The following is a 19391-nucleotide window of genomic DNA, read 5'->3' on the forward strand; positions in this document are numbered from 1 at the left end:
TAGCTGCAGCACAGGGACCTGAGAGGCTCTGCCTTTCTGTACCCCAAAACTAGAAGTCACCCATGCACGTTTACATCATTAAATAATAAAAGAGGTCTCGAGCAACCCAAATACAAGCAGTGCAACAGTAAAGATGTTCAGAAAACCTGCCAGCTTTGATAATGGAATTCATTCAGAAAAATTTCTCAGCTAAGATTTTTTTCGGGGGGTGGGGACGGACAGACAGAACGGGACTCACACACAAAAGTGTGTGTGCAAACGCAGAGTGGGCTGCTGCATTCATATTTATACCCAGAGGAAACAGCTGGAGCATTTGGCATTTTCCATGAACCTTAATAGCAGCTGCTCAGCACCTCTGAAAAGCAGGCTCATTACTTAGCAACTTACCCTCAGATTTCAGATACGAGAAGGACCACTATGGTCATCTGACCTGTCCTATAGCCCAAGCCACAGAACTTCCCTTCACCATGACCTCCATCGTAACCAACTGCCAAAATACTTACCTTTGTGAAAATAATAAAAATCATTATTTTAAATAGTTTCAACTAACTTTGAAGCTAATTTGATACCTAGTAGCATCCTTTAATGATTATTTTCCCTCAACTAGATCAGCTAATTTCCATTGCAATGCCTGCAAATTTAATGTTCCAACTACACTTTCTATGCCATTAAAAAAAAATTAAAAAATCACCTTTCAAAATCTGGTGAAACACATGAAAATTTAGTGCTGGCAGCATTAGTTCTGCCACATTTTTCTTTCAGAACATTACAGCCAGTCTCAGGCTGTAATTCAGCATTCAGCAGCGGCCCAGTAGGCAGCACTCCACACTGAGGTTGGTTGTGGGACACGGCTGCAAGTGTTCGAACATTCAGGCTTCCACCTTCAGCTACAGCTAACACCATAGCTTATAACCCAGGATGTGCTGCAGGTAACATGCGAGGTGCAAAGCACTCTTCTGCCTGTCTTGATGCAGGAAACAAGGTGTGACAAACACAGCAGTGTAAGCTGGTACACAGCTAGCAAGGAGCAGAAGGGAGCCGAGCAGTTTAGAGGGGACTGTCCTAACAGTTCATCATGCTGCAGGAGGCTTCCCATCACCAGTGCTCTTTCTACATAAACAGTCATTCAGATGCTATACTTGTATGGATTAACAGATTGTGGGTAGGTCTGTGACCACATACAGGCAGCAATACGCACAATCTGCCTCCCTTTGCACAGCCAGAGCAGATGTAACCTGGCTCTGACAGGGATGCTGCCCAGCCTCACTGATGTGGCACGGGGCTCAGGAGGCTAGTAAGTCCCATGGAGAAACAAAGCCAGTCCTCTGCCACGCTAGCACAATTTTGCAACCTCAAAATGAAGAGCTGGCTTGTCTCCAGCCAACTTCAAGTGCAAGCACAGGACAGGCCCCAAAGACACGTCCTTCAGTACAGCCTGTTCTGAACACCACAGCCCAGACAAGGGCTGTGAAGGGGAACAAAGGAGGATACAGAGCCAGTGCGAAGAGTGGTTTGAAGTTTGAAACTTGCTCTTCAAAAGCTCTGTCATTCAGGCTTAACCTGCTTATGCTAACTGCAGAAACATTCAGCTCAAACGTAGTTCCATACGCAGAGCTTAAACAAATGAACAAGCAAGACTCTATAAAATAAGGGACAAAATGCAAACCAATGACTGGCAAGCTATATGTATCCTTGACATAAATACATGCTTTCAGCATGGAGATTAAGTGACTTGAACTTTTTGGTAGACATGCCATTGCTCTGTTTTGAGCATCTCATCCCAAAACTACAACACATAGAAAAGCATCATCTAATGTTTTTAGTGTTAGGCTTAATAAAACAAATACACAAATACTATTTTAATGGTCTTTAGTTTTAGAATTAGCTTGTACAGAGTTTATTCTTTTACCTATTTATTCTTGGTCAAATGCACAGCTTTTGAAATAGGTGAAATGACAAACATATGAGGCAATGGATATTACAGTAGATAGGTGTCCACTGTTTCGCACAGAAATCAGACAGGAGAGAAAAGTCTGCTATATAGTTCCCAAAACCAGACTGAAATGACAGGAAACACTGTATGTGCTTTTAAATGTAAACAAGTGCAATGTGGGCACTTAGATGAAAGTTCTAGCCACAACTAATGGTTTCTCGTTCCCATCAAATGTAGGTTCTTCAAATCCCTGACTGCTGCAAGCATTTGCAGAAAGGACAGCACAACCTTAGATAATCTCTTCATGCCACGCACAGAACAAGACAACCAAGACAGGTTTGGTATGACCTACCCCGTCAAGTTAAACAAACCGTACAACACCCCTGCCCAAACCAGACTGCATGTGTAAAGGCATAACCTTGCCCTACCTCCTTATAGTTGGTTTATCTTGGATAAACCCACTACCTTGACAACACAGTGAAGTATGATTTTCAACATCTGTAGTGTTACAGATGAAGTAAGCGTGCAGCATGACAACCTTCAAGTCAGTGAAGTATGCTACACTGAAAGATCTCAGCCCCTCAGTGTTAAAACGTATTATAGACACAGTTTTGCTTTTGCAAACTGAGAGAGATAATTCAGCAGACTGTTCTCTTGTTGAACTGTTCCAACTTACACATTTGTTGTATGGCAGGTCGAGTTTGCAATTGAGGAAAGACTTGAGGTCCTTCACTAAGTCAGCCTCCCTCTTTAGTCGAAAATATCACTGCTCATGCTCAGCTCTGTATCTTCATACCTTCCTTACTACGAGAGTGTATTTTACATGGGGTATTTTCCAAGGAAAATAATAATGTTCCCTGTTTTCTCCTCCTTGAAGACACGAGATTCTAGGGTCAGGGGACTAAGAATTTGAAGTGACTGCAGGAATACCAGCAGCAACAAACTGAATTTCACCAAAATCTCACATTTTCCATTAAAACTTCGATTCATACCCAAACTCTTTTAAAACTCAGATAACACTAGACGTAAATGCAAATATTGCAGTTTGGTTTCTTCTTGAAAAGCTCAAGAAACAGTAGAATTTCTTCAGCCCACATCCCAGAATCAGAAAGAATAGTTAAAAAAAATAAAGCATTGTCTTTCCACACTCAGCATTTCCCCCACCTACTACGCGCCCCTTGAACCAATAAGATCCATAAACACAATGTCAGCTATGTTACTGTCAAGTTACTGTTGCCTGCAAAACACAGACGTGGGGCATTTCCCATATATTTACTGTCCATACCTCAGACCCTGAGGACAATTTTTAAAAAAGAAAATGTTTCTGATTGCATTCAGCTTTCACTTCCAGTACAAGCTAAGTCATTTAAGTCAAGCAAGTTATTGGTATCAATATACAAGAATAAATGGCCTGAAATATGCAGACATTCAGACTTGAACTTATAATCCCTCTCAATCTCAAAAAACCCCAACCCTAAACAAGATAAAAACCCCACCACTCTCAGGAAAAGAAATGTTGATTATTAGAAACAGCAGAGTCTTACAGCGTTAGCACAGAGCTGTGAAGGTGGAATATCAGTCTAGATCCCAGACCCCTCCAGGGAACTTTTATTCCTTAGCTATTACTTGGTGAAAGACTAATTAAAAAGATTTCACAGATTAAAGTGTGAGTTGCTTTAATATCAAATAGTTGCTTCTATTTTAAATACTCAGGAGATGCTCCATTACAACAGCTGCAGGCATCCCATGAACACCTACAGAAGCAGACAGTATCATTAGATCAGGATGACAAACAAGACTGAAAAGCAAAGAATTTTACAAACAGTGCCCCACAGAAACATGGAACTCTTCAGTAAGTGAGCTGCTTTGTTTTGCTTTAAATTTCTATTTACTTGCTGTTTCTGGGTGTTTCCTCATTGTTTTATGGTTCATCCTATTAGCATGAGCATGTCACAGGCAACCTCACTGTGCCATAAGCTGTTGCTAAGTGATCCTCTGCAAACACACGAAGTTCTTGAGACAAAATCATAAACAATCCTGATAGATTCAATAAATAAAGTTGTAGCACATCAATCTTAAGAAAATTTATAAGAAATTAAAATTCCCAATCATCAGCAACTACTCTTGGTACTGCTATCTACTGAAGATGAAGTAAACTCTGTTAGCTCTTCTTTTAAACATTAACTTGATGGTATTACTGCACCAAAACTTGGCTACAGACAGACGTATCTGGGCAGTAACAAAGACGACCTTCAAGACAGCATTTCCATGGACAGATTATTTTTCATACAAGATTATGCAGCATTTACATTGCAATTCCTTACACAAAGCAAAAAAAGACAGCATAGTATTACTTGCAAATCACTTGTGCTGTAAGCAGAGTTAAGCTGTACCCACTCCAGGAGAGTCTTGGACAATAGTTATAAAAAACAATCCTCAAAAACTGGGAATATTCAGCAGTAAGGAAAAGGCAAAAGCAGCCAGATCTGTTGATTTGAAAAGGACACATCAAAAGAGTCACAGAGCCAAGCGCTACAGAAACACACAACAGACCCCTTTCTGGCTGCTAAGAAAGCACAGGACACCCCACAATAACCTCAGCTGATTCAGGACTACCACAACTCCTGGGTCATGACCATGGCTTAGCAGCTGTGTGAGAACAGCTTCAAAGTCCCAGGAGGCTCAAGGGCAGTGGGCTGGCTACACCTGCCTTCTAGAAGCACCTTTGGTTTGACCTCAGTCCCTCCAAACTGAGCAAACTGCTCTCCCACTGCCACGCTGCAAGCATGGTGCTTCTAGGTGGTTCCCTGGGGCAACCTCTGGGTAAGGCACTCCCTCCTCCATTACCCTCTGGAGAGGTCCTCCTTGCACCCAAGACTGTACCTTGGTTGGCAGAGCAGGGACTTAATAACAGAAGCCAGGAGTGTGATGAAAGCACACCTGCTGAAAACATCATTTAAACCTTCTTAGTGTCTAAGTCAGCACTTTGCCATTTAAGAAAAAAGGAACTCGACAATGCAGAAGTTGGAGACGGCTGGGAAAGCGCATTTCCACTTGCTCTCTAACTTCCCACAATGCAAACTAAAACTACCCGCCCACCATCAGGGTGTATTGCTATCCTCTTTCCTTCCTTGCGCTATATTGAGGTCGGACCACTCTATACCAATACAGAGGTAAATAGAAGCCACTGAGCTGCTGTACAAAGGGCTGACCACCCTAAATTAGTAAAAAGACATTACACCAACCGACCCTTAAAAGGCACTGCAAGGCCTGGACCGTACTGGATAGACTGAACATGCTCTGGCCCTAGCAGCTGCATACAAACCAGAGACCAGCTGTACCAGCTCAGGCACAGCACTATCACATCTATGCAGCACACAGTGCTCACAAAGGCAACACAGCTTTTGGGTGCATCCACTTCTACAGGCTCAGTCAAAAAGATCCAGATTTCAGGAAGCACAGAAATAATTAGAGATGCACTGATCTAATCATACAAGCAGGCTGAAGAAGGTAAGAAGAGACCCAGCAGGCTGTAAAATCTAAGATAAGCAATGACAGCATCTATCAAAAGAAAGCAGAGAACTTGAACATTCAACACACCTGTTAGGCAAGACTCACAACTGGGTGTAGTTTCGTCACTTAGCAGGAACTGAAAGCAGTGCGAGGATGGTGCACGCACTTTACTGGCAGGAAAAAGGTCCTCTGGCCAATGCAGGAGCGCCACTGTTAGAAACCCACCAGCAACTTTAACCTGCCCTTCTTGGCTCAGAGGTGGAAAAGTAGTCAGGAGCAGGGACGGGTGGGAGGATCTGTCACCAGCAGGGAGCAAATGCTATCTCTACCTCCTTTTTAGTCACTTAGTTCACTGATAACCAGCCATTAAGGCCTTGAATGGTATGCAAGTCATCACAGGGGGCTCATGAACATCTGGTTTGACTCCATTTCAAACTGCTTTGTACTTAAAGTTATAAAGAAAAAGTTCTGTTTCGCCCTTTATAGCTGCCGTTCTTTTTTCAGCCACTTAAGGATGTTATCATAAAGGAAAGGGTATTACAAGATAAGCTCATCTAGGTCACAGGAAAGAACATTTTCCAAGCTAACCTAAAATACAAATGATCTCTCTGCAATCAACAGAAATTCTCTACAGACTGCAGCTACCTTGTCCTCTAATCTTTGCCATCAATTGAACAATTTTAACACAGTAACTATGCTGCTGAGGTTACAGGACAGCAGAGTTGTGCAATGAAGCTTCTTGTACAAGAAACCATTTTCAGATGCACTTAGACCTTTGAGTAAAGGAAGCTCTTGGCTTCAGTCAACAATTTACTACAAAAACAAAGCTAAAAAGCTTTTCTCCGTTTGCAAAGTCGGCCAAGAATTCCTCTGCAACAGTTGTTTCCCTTACATTTCAGTCTCTTACAGTATTAGCTCAGTCCCAGTGGCATCTTTTCCATCCCATCTTCAGAAGATTCTGTCAAAGCACTGTAAATAACTTGTTTGCACTTTGGCAAGGTACCAGGAGGAATATTTTTTTTTTTTAAAAAAAAAAAGGTCTTCACTAACTACTAATAACCTGATAAACACTCAAACAAGGACACAATATACATGTAAGTTAACATGTATAGCAACTTTAAATTAGATACAAACCCCCTTTTATTCAGGGAAGCATGCCAGTTGGGAAATTAAATGAGGCAACTATAATTTATTGAAGCAACCTCAGGTTGAAAACATGATTAGTGAACTGAAGTAAGACACTGAACTATCCTGGATCCTAAAATAACAGCCAAAGAATAGTACAAGGTAAGTCCATTGCTTAGCAGTGACAGAAGCAGTCTAAGGTACGTATATAGCTGTAGTTTCTGCTCTCCTGCTCATAATCTCTGTTGTGCTATTTTTCAAAGACAAAGGAGCAGCACCCACAGTTTGATTTAAGTTTTTTTTATCGTAACTGAAATGTCTGACATCTTAATGACTGGCTAATTGATAGCATTGCCTTAGGATCCTACAGGTCAACAAGCAAACTTTAAGCAAAACTACAGAGAACAAGTTCTCTTGACATGCTTTTATTCATCTATAATATGAGCAACAATTAATTCTTTCGACTCCTTTACAAAAATAACCTTAACATAAGAAGAGAACAATTAAAATAAAATGTACTACGGCATCACCATTTCAGTAACAAATCTACGCTGTATACTGAAGGCAGGCTTGGGTTTGCTTTGTTTTTAATGTGCAGGAGTCAGAGAGAGTGCACCTGGATACGGAGCCTCCTAGGAACAAAACCACAAAACTACAGACGGGTGAGCAGGAGGGGAAACAGCAGAGCACAGGCTGTGACTGCCATGAATGAAACTGCCCCGTAGCGTTGCATGGACAAAGCTCATTGGCTTTTGTGGTTCCTCTGGTTTTGGAATTTATACAGATTCATTACTATGTCAGTAGCCCACTGTCTTTAAATATACTAATGGTATCATCCCCAGTATAAATCTGAGCAACAGAGATATATTCACACGAACCTTCCAGAGGAGGCTTGTCTCCAAGCTCTCCCCCAGTCTACGGGAAGAAAGTTAACTCCTGCCCTCAATCTTCTCTTTGAAAAGAGCTTTCCAAAAGGAGGGACTCTATTTCCACCACTTGCTAAAGGACTGCTTAGGGCAGATCATACCCTTAGCTATACAATGACTGTTTCCATCCATTTATTAACTGTGGTTGGCCCACCCTTGCTCCTGGCATAGCCAGCAGCGAACCACACTAATGTCATCTAGGAGGCTGCAGCAGCAGTCTCCTTTTTGACAAGTCATGTGAGGGAAGAGGCATGAAAAAATAAAAACAAAATGAAAATACCACAGCTCTCAAATTTTCCATAAATGTGACCTTATGTTAAAGAAACACACATTTCTGCATAACCCACTTCTACCTCACTTTGGAGAAACTATGCTTGTAATCATCTAAATTTCTCCTGGCTCTCTCCTTTCGTCCTCAGACTGAAATCCTACATTCAACAATTCCCACCCTAAGCTATCAATTGCACTGCTTTTGGTACCAGTGCAAAATTACCCTTAGCAGTAAGTATTCTCAAAAACTAGACAAAGACAGTGATTAAAAATAAACTGTCAAAAAGTCCACGAGTGTTTTCCATCGATATGCTAGGTCAATATGAGAGATATTGCAAAATAACAACGAAAGGCATAGAAAAAAAATCTACAGCATGTGCACAAACCCTTTCTGTCTGATCTGCCTACCTTTAGACATACAGCAAAAAGAGGTCTACGCTGTTGCCAAAGAAAAGAAGAAACAGATGTACTCCTTTCACCAGAAATGCAGAGTTAAAGTGAATGATAAATATTCCTTCTAGCAAAACACATCATTCTTAAAACAGTGCCCGCTGGAGAAAAAGGAAGGGGGGGAAGGGAATTTCAGCCGTTCTAATTAAGTTGAAGCCACTCTGCTTTCTTCTGCTATAATTCCATGAAGGCAATCAGGTTCAGGAAAACATTTCCAAGTTTCACTGTGTTTGAATGTGCCCTGTTTTATATAGGGGCAGCTGAAGTACATGTGCTAAGAGTTTCTCTAACTTAAGGCTAAAGAACAAATACAGGAAAACCTAAGAAACTTTAGGGCCTAATGTCTTTAAGCATCAGGTTTTACTGGAACCACATTCAACCTTGTGATATGAATATGTTTGTCATTTAATTGTGAAGTGCCAGAAGAGCAAACAAGCATGCAATGATCTCCAGATACAATTATCTCAGGTCACAGCTAAGATCAAAGGAGTAACTTCTGCAGAAGCTGGAGAAAGGAAGAGTCAACAACATATACTAAAAAGACCTCCCCAAACTCCACTGATCCTCTGCAGAGTCCTCTGGAAGTTCAGACCTACCAGCACCCTCACTGAGGAAGGCAGGCATATAAATAGTCTCCTTTACTGTCCTGATGACATTCTCTCAATAAAGCTTTGGTTCAAAGCAAGCAAGTCTGAGCTATGGTAGATACCTGTCACTGTTCCCAAAGTAACATCATTGTCCCTGTGGAACAAAACCCCAGGACTGAAGACAATGTTACAACTGCCATCACAGCAATGAGCTTGCAACTCTGCTTGAGCAGGAGAATCGCATGATTTCACCCCCAAAGCAGAGAAAGGACGGGGCATTCAGCTGGGAGGGGACACCTCAATACTAGGATCAGAAGTACAGTCACCCTTGGCACTGTATCAAATTAACTCCCCATCCTTCCTACTCCAAGAAAAAACTTCAGAAGAAAAGGTCAAAAGAGCTACGTGCATATTTGTACTTCAGCACAGACTTTGCAGTTCAGCAAACTGCAAATGAGACAGGTTGGTTTTAAAATAAGGCATTTCCTGAGTTTCATGTCTCCAAACACACCCCATCTGTCCTGCTTTGATACCATATCACAACACCTGCATCCAGTCAGACAAATAATCCTATTGTTTAATGCAGCCCAAAATTAAAGCCTGGTCTTTGTTGGCCCATAGGCACCACTACAGTAATCATGATTAATAAAAACAATGTCTAAGTGTCATTTTGTGCAAAGAGCAGGACTGTATGCTGCAAAATATTCCTAGCCAAAAGAACGCAAATATTCCCATGGTTTATTCCCCAGCATTTCTGTCAGGGTCTTATTTTCATCCATTCTGTTTCTTGAGGAGGGATTTATAAAGCTTTGCAGTTCACAGAAGTATCTGGGAAGACACTTACACGCTGATAGCTGAGAGAATATTAAGAACAGCAATCTTCAGAAATTACCAGCTCCCATTAATAGTCCCATTTTCCTTTACACACTCATCGTACTTTACATCTCCACCATTCAGATATCTCAAAGCAACTTAAATGACATTCCACTACAAGGAATATTACCTTCATTAGGAAACAGAGGCAGAATTTGTAAGGGAGTTGCCCAAAGTGCCTGCAGTAAGCGACAAAGCGAGGCAACTCCCCACTGCAATCTCAGTCCCATTATAGTCACCAAAATCTTTGGCAGATGTCCCACGGGGACTGGATTTCCACCCAGGACATCCCAACTCCCAGCCTTTAGCACTGTTAGGAATCACTGCCTCATCACTACATACCAAGGAGTCAGGAGAAGACAAAGGGGCTGGGCAGAGCTGGCTCCATGAGCCAAAGCAATACAAGCTCAAACCTGACAGCCATTCATTACACATTAGTTACAGATTTCTAAATCTTAGTAATGTTTTCACTCACCCAGGTGACCTCTGCAAGTGACTGCAGAGCCCACACCTCTCCTAGGCCACTGGGATTCACAGTCAAAAGAAAGCAGTCAAACCAGGCAGTAAGAAACTCTCTCTGAGCCACAAAAATTTCTTCATGGTTCTCTCATTCACTCACCGAGAGTGAAATAAATCAGATCTAAATACATTTTGATTTGTTTGGCTTACCCTGCCTAATTTTTAAGAATAAGTGCTTATTTATTTAATCTGCTTAATCCACATGGTGGAAACGTTCTGTAGTTTTCTCTTCCTTTCCTGCCCCAAGATGTGTATTTATTCTTCTTCCCCACTGGACCAGAAAGGGCCACGCTGTACCTAACTGACCAGTCTGCTGATGCAACATACAGCAGCATGCCAGAAACATCTCTCCCTGCACTGGAAGCTGTGCTTCATTCCTAAAAAAAAACAATGCTGCTTCTTATGTACCAAGAAGGTCCCACATAGAGGGATCTTCCCTACTGAGAAGGACCAGCGAGAGGATTCTGCCTGGGATTTGTTCTTCCACAGTCCTGCTATTTCTGGGGTTGAAGCTGAGATTATCACATTTTTTTTGGAAGACCTCACTTTCTGTGCTTAGCACACTCTGCGTAGCACCAAAGCTAAGAAGTATCAGGATCTTCCCAAGATCTTAACCAGCAACCCCCCACCTTCAAGCATGTGCAAAGTACCTAACACAATGCAGACCAGGGGCGGGGCTGGAGAGCTTCTGTAGCATCATTTCCAAAAATGCATTCAAGGCAAAGCTGACTGCCATCCTCAGGAGAACACGCACTTTACTGAGGGGCTGGCATGCATGTGAAAATAAACTTTCTTCTCCCTGTACTAGAGAGCCAACTCTCTAACATCTCAACAACCCTGCTTGCTTTGGAAGCTTTCCAGTACATCTTTCTGTATATGCTATCGGATATATATAAGCTCCTTTTCTCACTTAGAACACTGCTGTTCCAAGCTTATTCCATCAATACTTCATGTGAAAATAAACCTCTCCACATTTCAAGGAAAAAAACAGTTCCCTGGCAACAATTAGTGGAAACTGTTGTCATTGGTATTTTACTTCGATTGAAGAATTAAAAAGGGGGGGAGAGGACCCTCAATTCTCCTTCACAGGCCTCAGTAAAACCCACGGCTCAAAGGACAGCTTTTTTCTCCAAAGTAAAAGATTTCAAATATCTCAATTCCCAGAGAGTTGGGGGAAAAAAGGAAAAACAAACCAGCAGCCGAGACCATTGTAACTACTACAATCAGCTGTTCCACATTCAAAAACATGTTGTCCTCCATATCCCACTGCTATTAAAAAATGTGCAGCCTGAAATACAATGACTAATCCCACTTTTATAGCCAACTGACTAGAACGTCTTTCTAAGATAAAAGAGAGCATTAGTGTTCATTCGAACCAAAAATACCCACCGAAAAGAGGAAACCTTTGCTATTTTAAAATTAAAAAATGCAAGTGAGAGCCCTAGGAAAGCTTGGGCATGGAAGTGCTTGAAATGGCTTTGAAGTTGCGAGAAATACGAAGGCTCCAAACGTTGTCACATAAAGCCTGAACTGGCAATTTGTCAGAAGCCAAAAGGGCTGCAGCTAATTATTCTGGATTTGCATAGCTTGTGAAACAAAAATAAAGGCATGTCCCCATCAGAGGTACTTGTGACGATTTCCACTTCACTGCACATGTTTTCAATCTTACAATCTTCAAACTACGCCAAACAGATTTTTCCTGAAAAACAAGGTAGATGGAGATGTTCTCTTTGCCTCACCAGCATACAAAGTCATAAGAAACTGGATACTTTACTGGCTAAAGAAGAACCGTCAACTTGCAATTTTAAATTTGGCCCTATGCTAATTTTGGGGATGGAGGAATGAAATTGAACAAAACCAAGTTTTTATTAAAAAAAGATCAGAAACAGCTTTACCTTTTAGAAACTACCCAAAACCCTTCCTTGCTAGATTCCATTGTTAAAAAATAGAATTTTTTTTCACTGTAAATGTCTCATCAGACAACCACTGCATGACTTCAGAGGCAGTCTTTCCCCTGAAAGGTGATGAAAGATATTATTAAGAAATGCTTCAATATAGGCATTTACTGGCAAGTCACCCCAATGCTAGTGCAAGAACTGCCCTGCCTCAGCCTTGCCAGCTGCTGCCTGCAGACGGGTAGGTTTTCAGTCATGTTTGTCACCTGCTCAGAGCATCCTCTGGCCACCAGCTTAAGCCGCTCCAGCTGAGCAGGCAGCTGCAAGGGGCTGGAAGAGCTGGCAAGAAAAGGAGGGGATGACAGGGAGCAACTCGGACACCGAGAAAGCCCCCTAACAGCTCTGACTGGCCTGCCTCTTTGCCTCCCTGTAAAGGGAGGCACATAACTGCCACAGGAACCACAAGAGCATCACAATCAGAATACTTTAAATGCAGCCTTAAGATTAAATGCAGCTGAATCGGTGCTGTCTTTCACTGGAAGAAAGCCAGCAACACCAGGTCTGCTGACCACCTTCACCTGCTCTTCCCTTCTCTTTGCGCAGCACGGAGCAGCACGGGGAAGTCCTGATGCCAGGCACTGCGTGGCCCACATCCCTGCTGAGACAGCTGCAGCTGCAACTCCTGCTGTGCAGGTTTGGCAGCACAGCTCCCAACAGCACTGGGGCTGGTACAGCAACGGGTTCCCTATAGGAGCTTGGATACATCCTCCAGGCTTCCCTGCTGCAAAACAGGAACAAGAGCGCTTCCTTACCTCACGGGGTACAAACAGGTAAGCACCCTAATTCAAAAAGCACCCTGATACTGTGGTGATGCCTACTTAAAAAAAATTAAGCAAATGACCTGCCACAAATGACCTGTGTAAGAGATATAGCACAGTATTCTGTTAAGAGCCCATATTTAAAAGCCAGGAAGACATTTGTTTTTTTCTTGCAATATAACACTGGTTTGTAGCTGCCCCACTGACTTGGATTTAAGCTACAGAAAGCAAATCTAGATCCAAAACACTGCCAGACCTTAAAGATGCTACTACTCAGTTCTGCCACGGCCCACTGGAAAAACAGAAATGAGGTAACCCATTCATGCTCCCAAATGTTTGGGTGCAGGCTCAGACTCATACTGTCTTTGGAAATTTCATAACCTTGAAAGCTTTTTATTTGATTCATCTACTGTACCATCTTTTAAGCCAGATAGCTTGATGGATGTTACTCGGTTGTACTATATAATGTCACACATTTCAGCTCCTGTGTATTGAATTCACAGTGAATTCTCATTATGTTAGAATTTAATCAGTATTTCTACAAAAACAATTACTTATCACCACACAAGTTGAGAGGTTCTTTCTTTGTTTTCAATGTGATGCTTGAATAATGTCTTACTGCTGGATAAAGGAGCATGCCTGCTTAGCATCCCACTGCCAGTCCTATTCTTCCATTATTTCTCTTTGGAGGATGCGCATGTTTCCCCACTCAATAAAAACAGAAAGTTGGAACCACTCTTTCTGCTGGAACTGAAAGTTTGAGACAAGACAAAACACAGAACTTGAACACAAGTCACAGAATCTTAATTGCTGTCTAGCAGCAGCTCGCTGATAATCTGTACAGCTCAATTAGCCCTAAGAAAGCAAAATAAGAGGACTTCATCCGTCTAGGTGAAGAATAGAGGACCATCCTAATACCTCACTGCAGGAAGGAAACAGAAGTCACACAGGTCCTTATCTGAAGACTTCGAAGACTTCCCTTTAGTAGTAGGAAATTCTTTCCTGCTCCTGTGCAACATCTTTGGAAAAGAATAATCTGATGTCTGTTCACAGAAGTCAGCACACACCAGTCCATCATGCTTGCTATCTGGAAGCCAGTAACTGGACCTTACTTTCCGACTCACTACTTATTACTGGAAAGCACATTTACATTCAGAAAATTTCTGAATTTATGTAAAGAAGAAAATAAATAGCCTGTGTATTTTTGTATTTTGAGTTACTTGTCTATTGTCAGGCATAAGAGCTGGTTTCTCTTGAGCAAGATAGGTTCTTTTAAGGAGGAGAAGGGGAAACAAATCAAAGAAACGCTGCTGCTTAACACATGAGAACAATATTCCCTCTGTCAAATAAACTTTGCCCAGCAGATTGACACCAAGACATCCTCCACCTAGAAGCAGGGCTAGTGGGATGGATTATATAAGGTGACTCAAGCAAAGCTTTCTAGTAATGCTGGATGGGGAAAGAGCCCATTTCTGATACAACCCCTACTGACTACAAGTACATGCATCAGGATATATGAAGCAACACGCACATGATAGGCGAGGGGTGATCACACACAGCCATCCATCCTGCTCTAGCAGAGCGGCAGGCATCAGTGTTCAAGGTATGCCTTTGGGGCACAAATTCCTAGTGTAGGTTAGTCTGACATCTCAACTATGCTGTGAAATTTGAGACCATGAAGCACTTTTACACAAAGTCCTGTCTAGTTCTGTCCAAATGTTTCCCAAAACTCTCTTCCAATAAAGAAATCCTTTCCAATTATTTTGTATCTATCTGATGACTAGCCATTAAGCTACGCAAACATCAGAAGACTAACAGGTAACCCGTGGAAGGACAGCAGCTTTAATCCACAAGGTAAAATGGAATTTGCCCTCTGCTCAGCTAATCGGTGCATCATTGAATTCATCTCATATGAGCACCTTGCTGCTTAAATGTACAGTGCAGGCACAAGGCACATAAAACAAATGCAGACATTGGATTGTAATACACTGGGGTATTATTAAAATAATAGTGTCCCCTAGACAGTGACACAAATATAGGCTAGCTTTCACTCTGTGCTGCTTGTGAAGCTGTGCTTCACAAAAGCTGGTTTGTATTTATCAATCTGGAGATGCTATTATCACAACTGACAAAAGAAGGTGCTCCTTAAACCTGAGCAATAGGAGGTGCAAGTAAGGAAGATGATGCTGTAGTGGTGAAAGGTTAAATGCAGCCAGTATACGCCCTTCTTCCTTGTAATACCATGCAGTTCTCAGACAGCCACACATACCTGAAAGACATATTCTTCAGTTTAACTAGCAATGAGAATTTTTTTAAGCCTTTTCTGATAGTGGATTCTTTAAAATAACACGGCCTAATTTTTCAATTTTTTTTTTTTAAAGTGCTTTTCTCCTACTCCCTGCTGGTGTTGAGAAGCACCTTTCACATGGACTTAAGAGCAGCCTCAATTATCAGTGGCTAACACCCCATTTTCCCCCTCTCTCCTCCGTCCTCTCTATTGAGGCAGTTTCATCTCTGCTACTGAGATATGAGAAAACAAGTGTGAGGAACACACTGACCACCTTAAGAGTGCGAAACAAGCACTAGGTAAGCATCAGCAAGAGTGAAACCTACGAAACACAGCTCTTCTAAGTACATGAAATAAGCCAGAAGGAAGCGCATGCTTCCCCTTTGATCTTTTAGGGCTACAGTGCTCTATGTTACAGCTGTCAGGGTAACATAATTCCTTTCCCAAGTTGCCATCATCCTTTAAGTAACATCTTGTGTGAAATATGACCATTCAGACCTTGGAAAGAGTAAATGTAGCCAATGTTCACGGTTGGACTCGATGATCTTAAGGGCATTTCCAACCTACATGATTCTACGATTCTAACACCTGAACTTATCTGTAGATGGGCTACAACTTGAAGGCACTTTAGTATCATTTCTCTGCTCACTGGGTTACAAGAACATTCCTTCTGCCATAGTTTTTTTTCAAAGGCCTGCTCCTGTTTCTGTTAAGCCTGACTGTCCATGAATGCATAATAAACACAGACTAACATCACCTAACCAACTATCAGATCTTCTTAATTAACAGACAGAAAAGCCTAACTGCATTCCCACTTTCACCAGGGCACCTGCTGAGTTAAGACTAGATGGGCTCAACACATGCTTCACAAAAGGGGGATCCTCTTTTTCCAAAAACAGTATCCATAGCAGAGAATTGAATGGAAAAGAAAGAAAAATAATTAAGCCCGGGTCGTGTTGACATCTAAATGACAGCATTTAAAATCAGTAAACCTTCTTTATAAGAAAATAGAGGGGGAAAAAAGTCAAATTTAGTTTTTACTCACCTGTACTACTTCTACTCCTCTTTTCCTGGAAAAGAAAAGAAAAAAAAAGGAATGGTTAATGTTGGAAACATGGGGAAAATGTAAAAACAAACACTATTGGAAAAGGTTTGCTTCATACTAGGATGCAAGCAATAAAAATCTGCAGTAGTGAACTGGATTCAAATTCAGGAAAGCACTTTTTCAGTTCCATTCCCTGCCTAGGAAGCAATTCAGCAGCTTCTGAATCATGGCCTCAGAAGTGACCCAAGATGCATACTAAGCAGCTGCACCTCTGGGACTGATACAGCTGCCAGGTGAGCAGAGGTAGGAAGCGGGTGATGTTAGGAAGGGAGCATCTCAATTTTAGTCAGTTCTACTTTGCTCTTAGAGTGTGCGAATTGCACCACAGCACATTCTACATGCTTGACAGATCTCTGATTTTGAGCCAGAGATAAATGTCAGGGAGAATGAACACAGCACCTTGCAGCCATTTATCCTCTTATTTACAGCTTTGTTCTACCCCCAACATCTTGGTACACAGAACGCTTCCCAGAGCTACACACACACACAGTGACTTGCATCAGTTGTTCTCCGCTTGCCAAGCAACTTTTAAGCTGTCCCATGGCTTGTCTTCATCACAAACACAAAGATACCCAGGCTGGCTCCACAGACTAGCCCTGCAAACAGAGCAGGGAGGGGGACAAAGGAAGGGGACAGGCACAGGTCAGGTCCACAACAGAGGGACTGCCCTGCAGCTGGAGCACCCTGCCCAGATGTGTCATCCTGCTGCAACTCCATCGCAGATACATCCCCATAGATCCACTGCTCAAGACAGACATTTCATTCTGGAAGCAGTGCCTCAAAACCACAATTATTTAGAACTCCAGCTGTGATTGGTACTGCACTGTGTCAGATGGACCTAACTGTGCTGGCCTCAGCAGAGGCAACAACCCCTACACCCTGTAGCTGTGCCCAAAGAAAAGCTAGTACGTTACACAAGCAGCCATGCAAGCAAACACGTACAGATTCAACCCCATAAAGCGAGTATGCGCCCTTGCCCCAGCCCGAGCAAGCATCAAGCTACGGGCTGGGATGGGACTCTGTGCGTGCATCAGCCCCCAGTGCTGTGGTTTCCTTTGAGCAGAAAGGGACACACACCCAGGTATGTGACCAGGGAGACAGACACAGCGTGCTGTGATACTCCGTTCTAGACGGTGGGCAGTCTGGATGTGGGGACACCAGAGAGTGCAATGCCCCATGGTTTAGACATGTATTTGGACTTCAGTTCAAAGACTTGTAGTCACTCTTGCAGGCTCCTGCAAGAGCAGAGTTCAAATACTTGGGGTTTGTCAGAAATGCCCAAGCCTCTGAATGCTGCTTTGGCCATATGGGAAATAGTTCTAGTGATCCTGAAACACAAGGGATAAGAGACTGGAGAGGCCTACTAATTATACACCAAAATGTTGAGAGCTGCAACTGGTAGAGCCAATTTATGCAGATCTGTAGAGGCAGTCATCTACTCTGCTGGTATGAGAATTGAGATTCAGGTACATGCAGCCAGACAATGCTCAGTCATTGCATTTGACAAGTTATCAAGCAAAACAAACCATTTCTGCTCTAGTCTTGAGAACAGAACTGAATCCCTGGCACAAAGCAAAAAAAAAGCTCCATGCCACTCTCCCAATATATGCAGGCTATTTAAATATGTTACAACTTTCTCCTCATTTTGAAGACATAGGAAATTTAACTTGAAAATCAAAAGCCTCAGCAAGCACAAGACAGGAATCTCTCTTTCTCGTTCCCACTAACCCCTTATGTGAAAACCAAAGACCCTTTTTGGGGAGGTCACGGAGCAGGACTGCCTAACTCTGCCCTCAATGCTTTTCTATCTAAGAGTGTCTGTGTTGTTGTCCATAGTTGCAACTGCCGCACACTGCTGAATACACAATGGCTCCTCCAGTTTTCTGCCTAATACAGTAAGTCTTTCTTTTGGGAGGCCATTACAAAGATGCCCAAAGGGACAGGCGATCAGTCAGCATCTATGACACAAATTGCTCCCTTTTTCCACTCTACCAGTCTGGAGTTTCTCTGGCCTAGAAGCAGCATGCACTGCACAGCCACAACAGAGAGCTCGTCATTGCTCAGCAAGGAAATTAAAAAGAAAATGAAACCAAGCACCTCTTGCAGAGAATTTCAAAGCCCTCTTGCAGATAACAGTAGTCTGTAAGTGGTGGGTGATTAATATACTGCTATTACGGTGTGGGAAGCATTGCTGCAGACCGTCACTGAGGCTGGCCAGATGCGTTCCAAGTATGTTTTGAGAAGAAATATGAATTTCGTAGAGAGAGAGTTAATAGCCAAATTGATGAAACAATGATTTTCACACAGCTAAGCAAGATAAATAAGAAATATTAGGTGGGGAATGCTTTTTTGTAAATTAGGGGAGCAGCCTACTCAGAAGCATTCCAAGTACTGTAAGCTAAAACTTAAAATAACCAAACCAGCTCCATTTTTGCTGTGTCTGCCCTGGAGTAAACAGAGCAACTCAAAACTGCCATTGAAATACACCAGGCTTCAGACAGGACTGCTCCAGAGCCCCTTGAAGAATAGAGACTGATGGCAAAGGCTGCATTTCTCGCCATGCCTGCATACACACTGAATAAGCTTTGTTCTACTTGAAGAAGAAAAATACTTGCAAGCCGGTTGCCAAACCCACTTGAGAAAGAATCAGTCCAGAAGTCTCCTATAATTCCCCCAAAATAGACTTTGCAAATTTACTGGGACTTGCTGAAACCAATTGTGCTGCCCCAGCAGAAGGGAAGAAGCCAGGCCAGCACACAAGCAGGGAGAGAAGGGGTGCCTGCTGTTGGGTATAATGTCACACATGCTTAAAAAGCTACCGGAAGGAGGAAGTGATTACCAAGGTTCACTTGTAGCGCTGGGTCTTCCCCTGTTTCAGAAGTGGGGGGGGAGGTCCCTTTCGGTTACCTGAAACCATGAGAACTTTTTATACTTAAGCCCAGGGGACCAGAAACCACAGAAGCATGCATGTTTTGAGGATTAGTTAATTTGGGAAGAATCCTCTACCAAAATAGCTTTTTAAAAAAATTAAGTTATTTTAAAAACAAAAGGTATCCAAACAACCAGGATGTCAAGCAACCACGCACCTCA

General features: G+C 42.4%; 1 protein-coding gene across 1 annotated transcript in view; it reads right to left on the minus strand.

Moving 5' to 3' along the window:
* The window catches only part of ITPK1 (inositol-tetrakisphosphate 1-kinase), a 126305-nt gene that overhangs the window by 101704 nt on the left and 5210 nt on the right, over positions 1 to 19391 (minus strand). Inside the window, exon 2 of the mRNA XM_009332382.1 lies at positions 16242 to 16266. Coding sequence (XP_009330657.1) covers positions 16242 to 16266 — 25 coding nt within the window. The remainder of the gene's footprint in view (positions 1 to 16241; positions 16267 to 19391) is intronic.

The sequence above is a fragment of the Pygoscelis adeliae genome, unplaced genomic scaffold, assembly GCF_000699105.1.
Source record: "Pygoscelis adeliae isolate BGI_AS28 unplaced genomic scaffold, ASM69910v1 Scaffold429, whole genome shotgun sequence".
NCBI lineage: Eukaryota > Metazoa > Chordata > Aves > Sphenisciformes > Spheniscidae > Pygoscelis > Pygoscelis adeliae.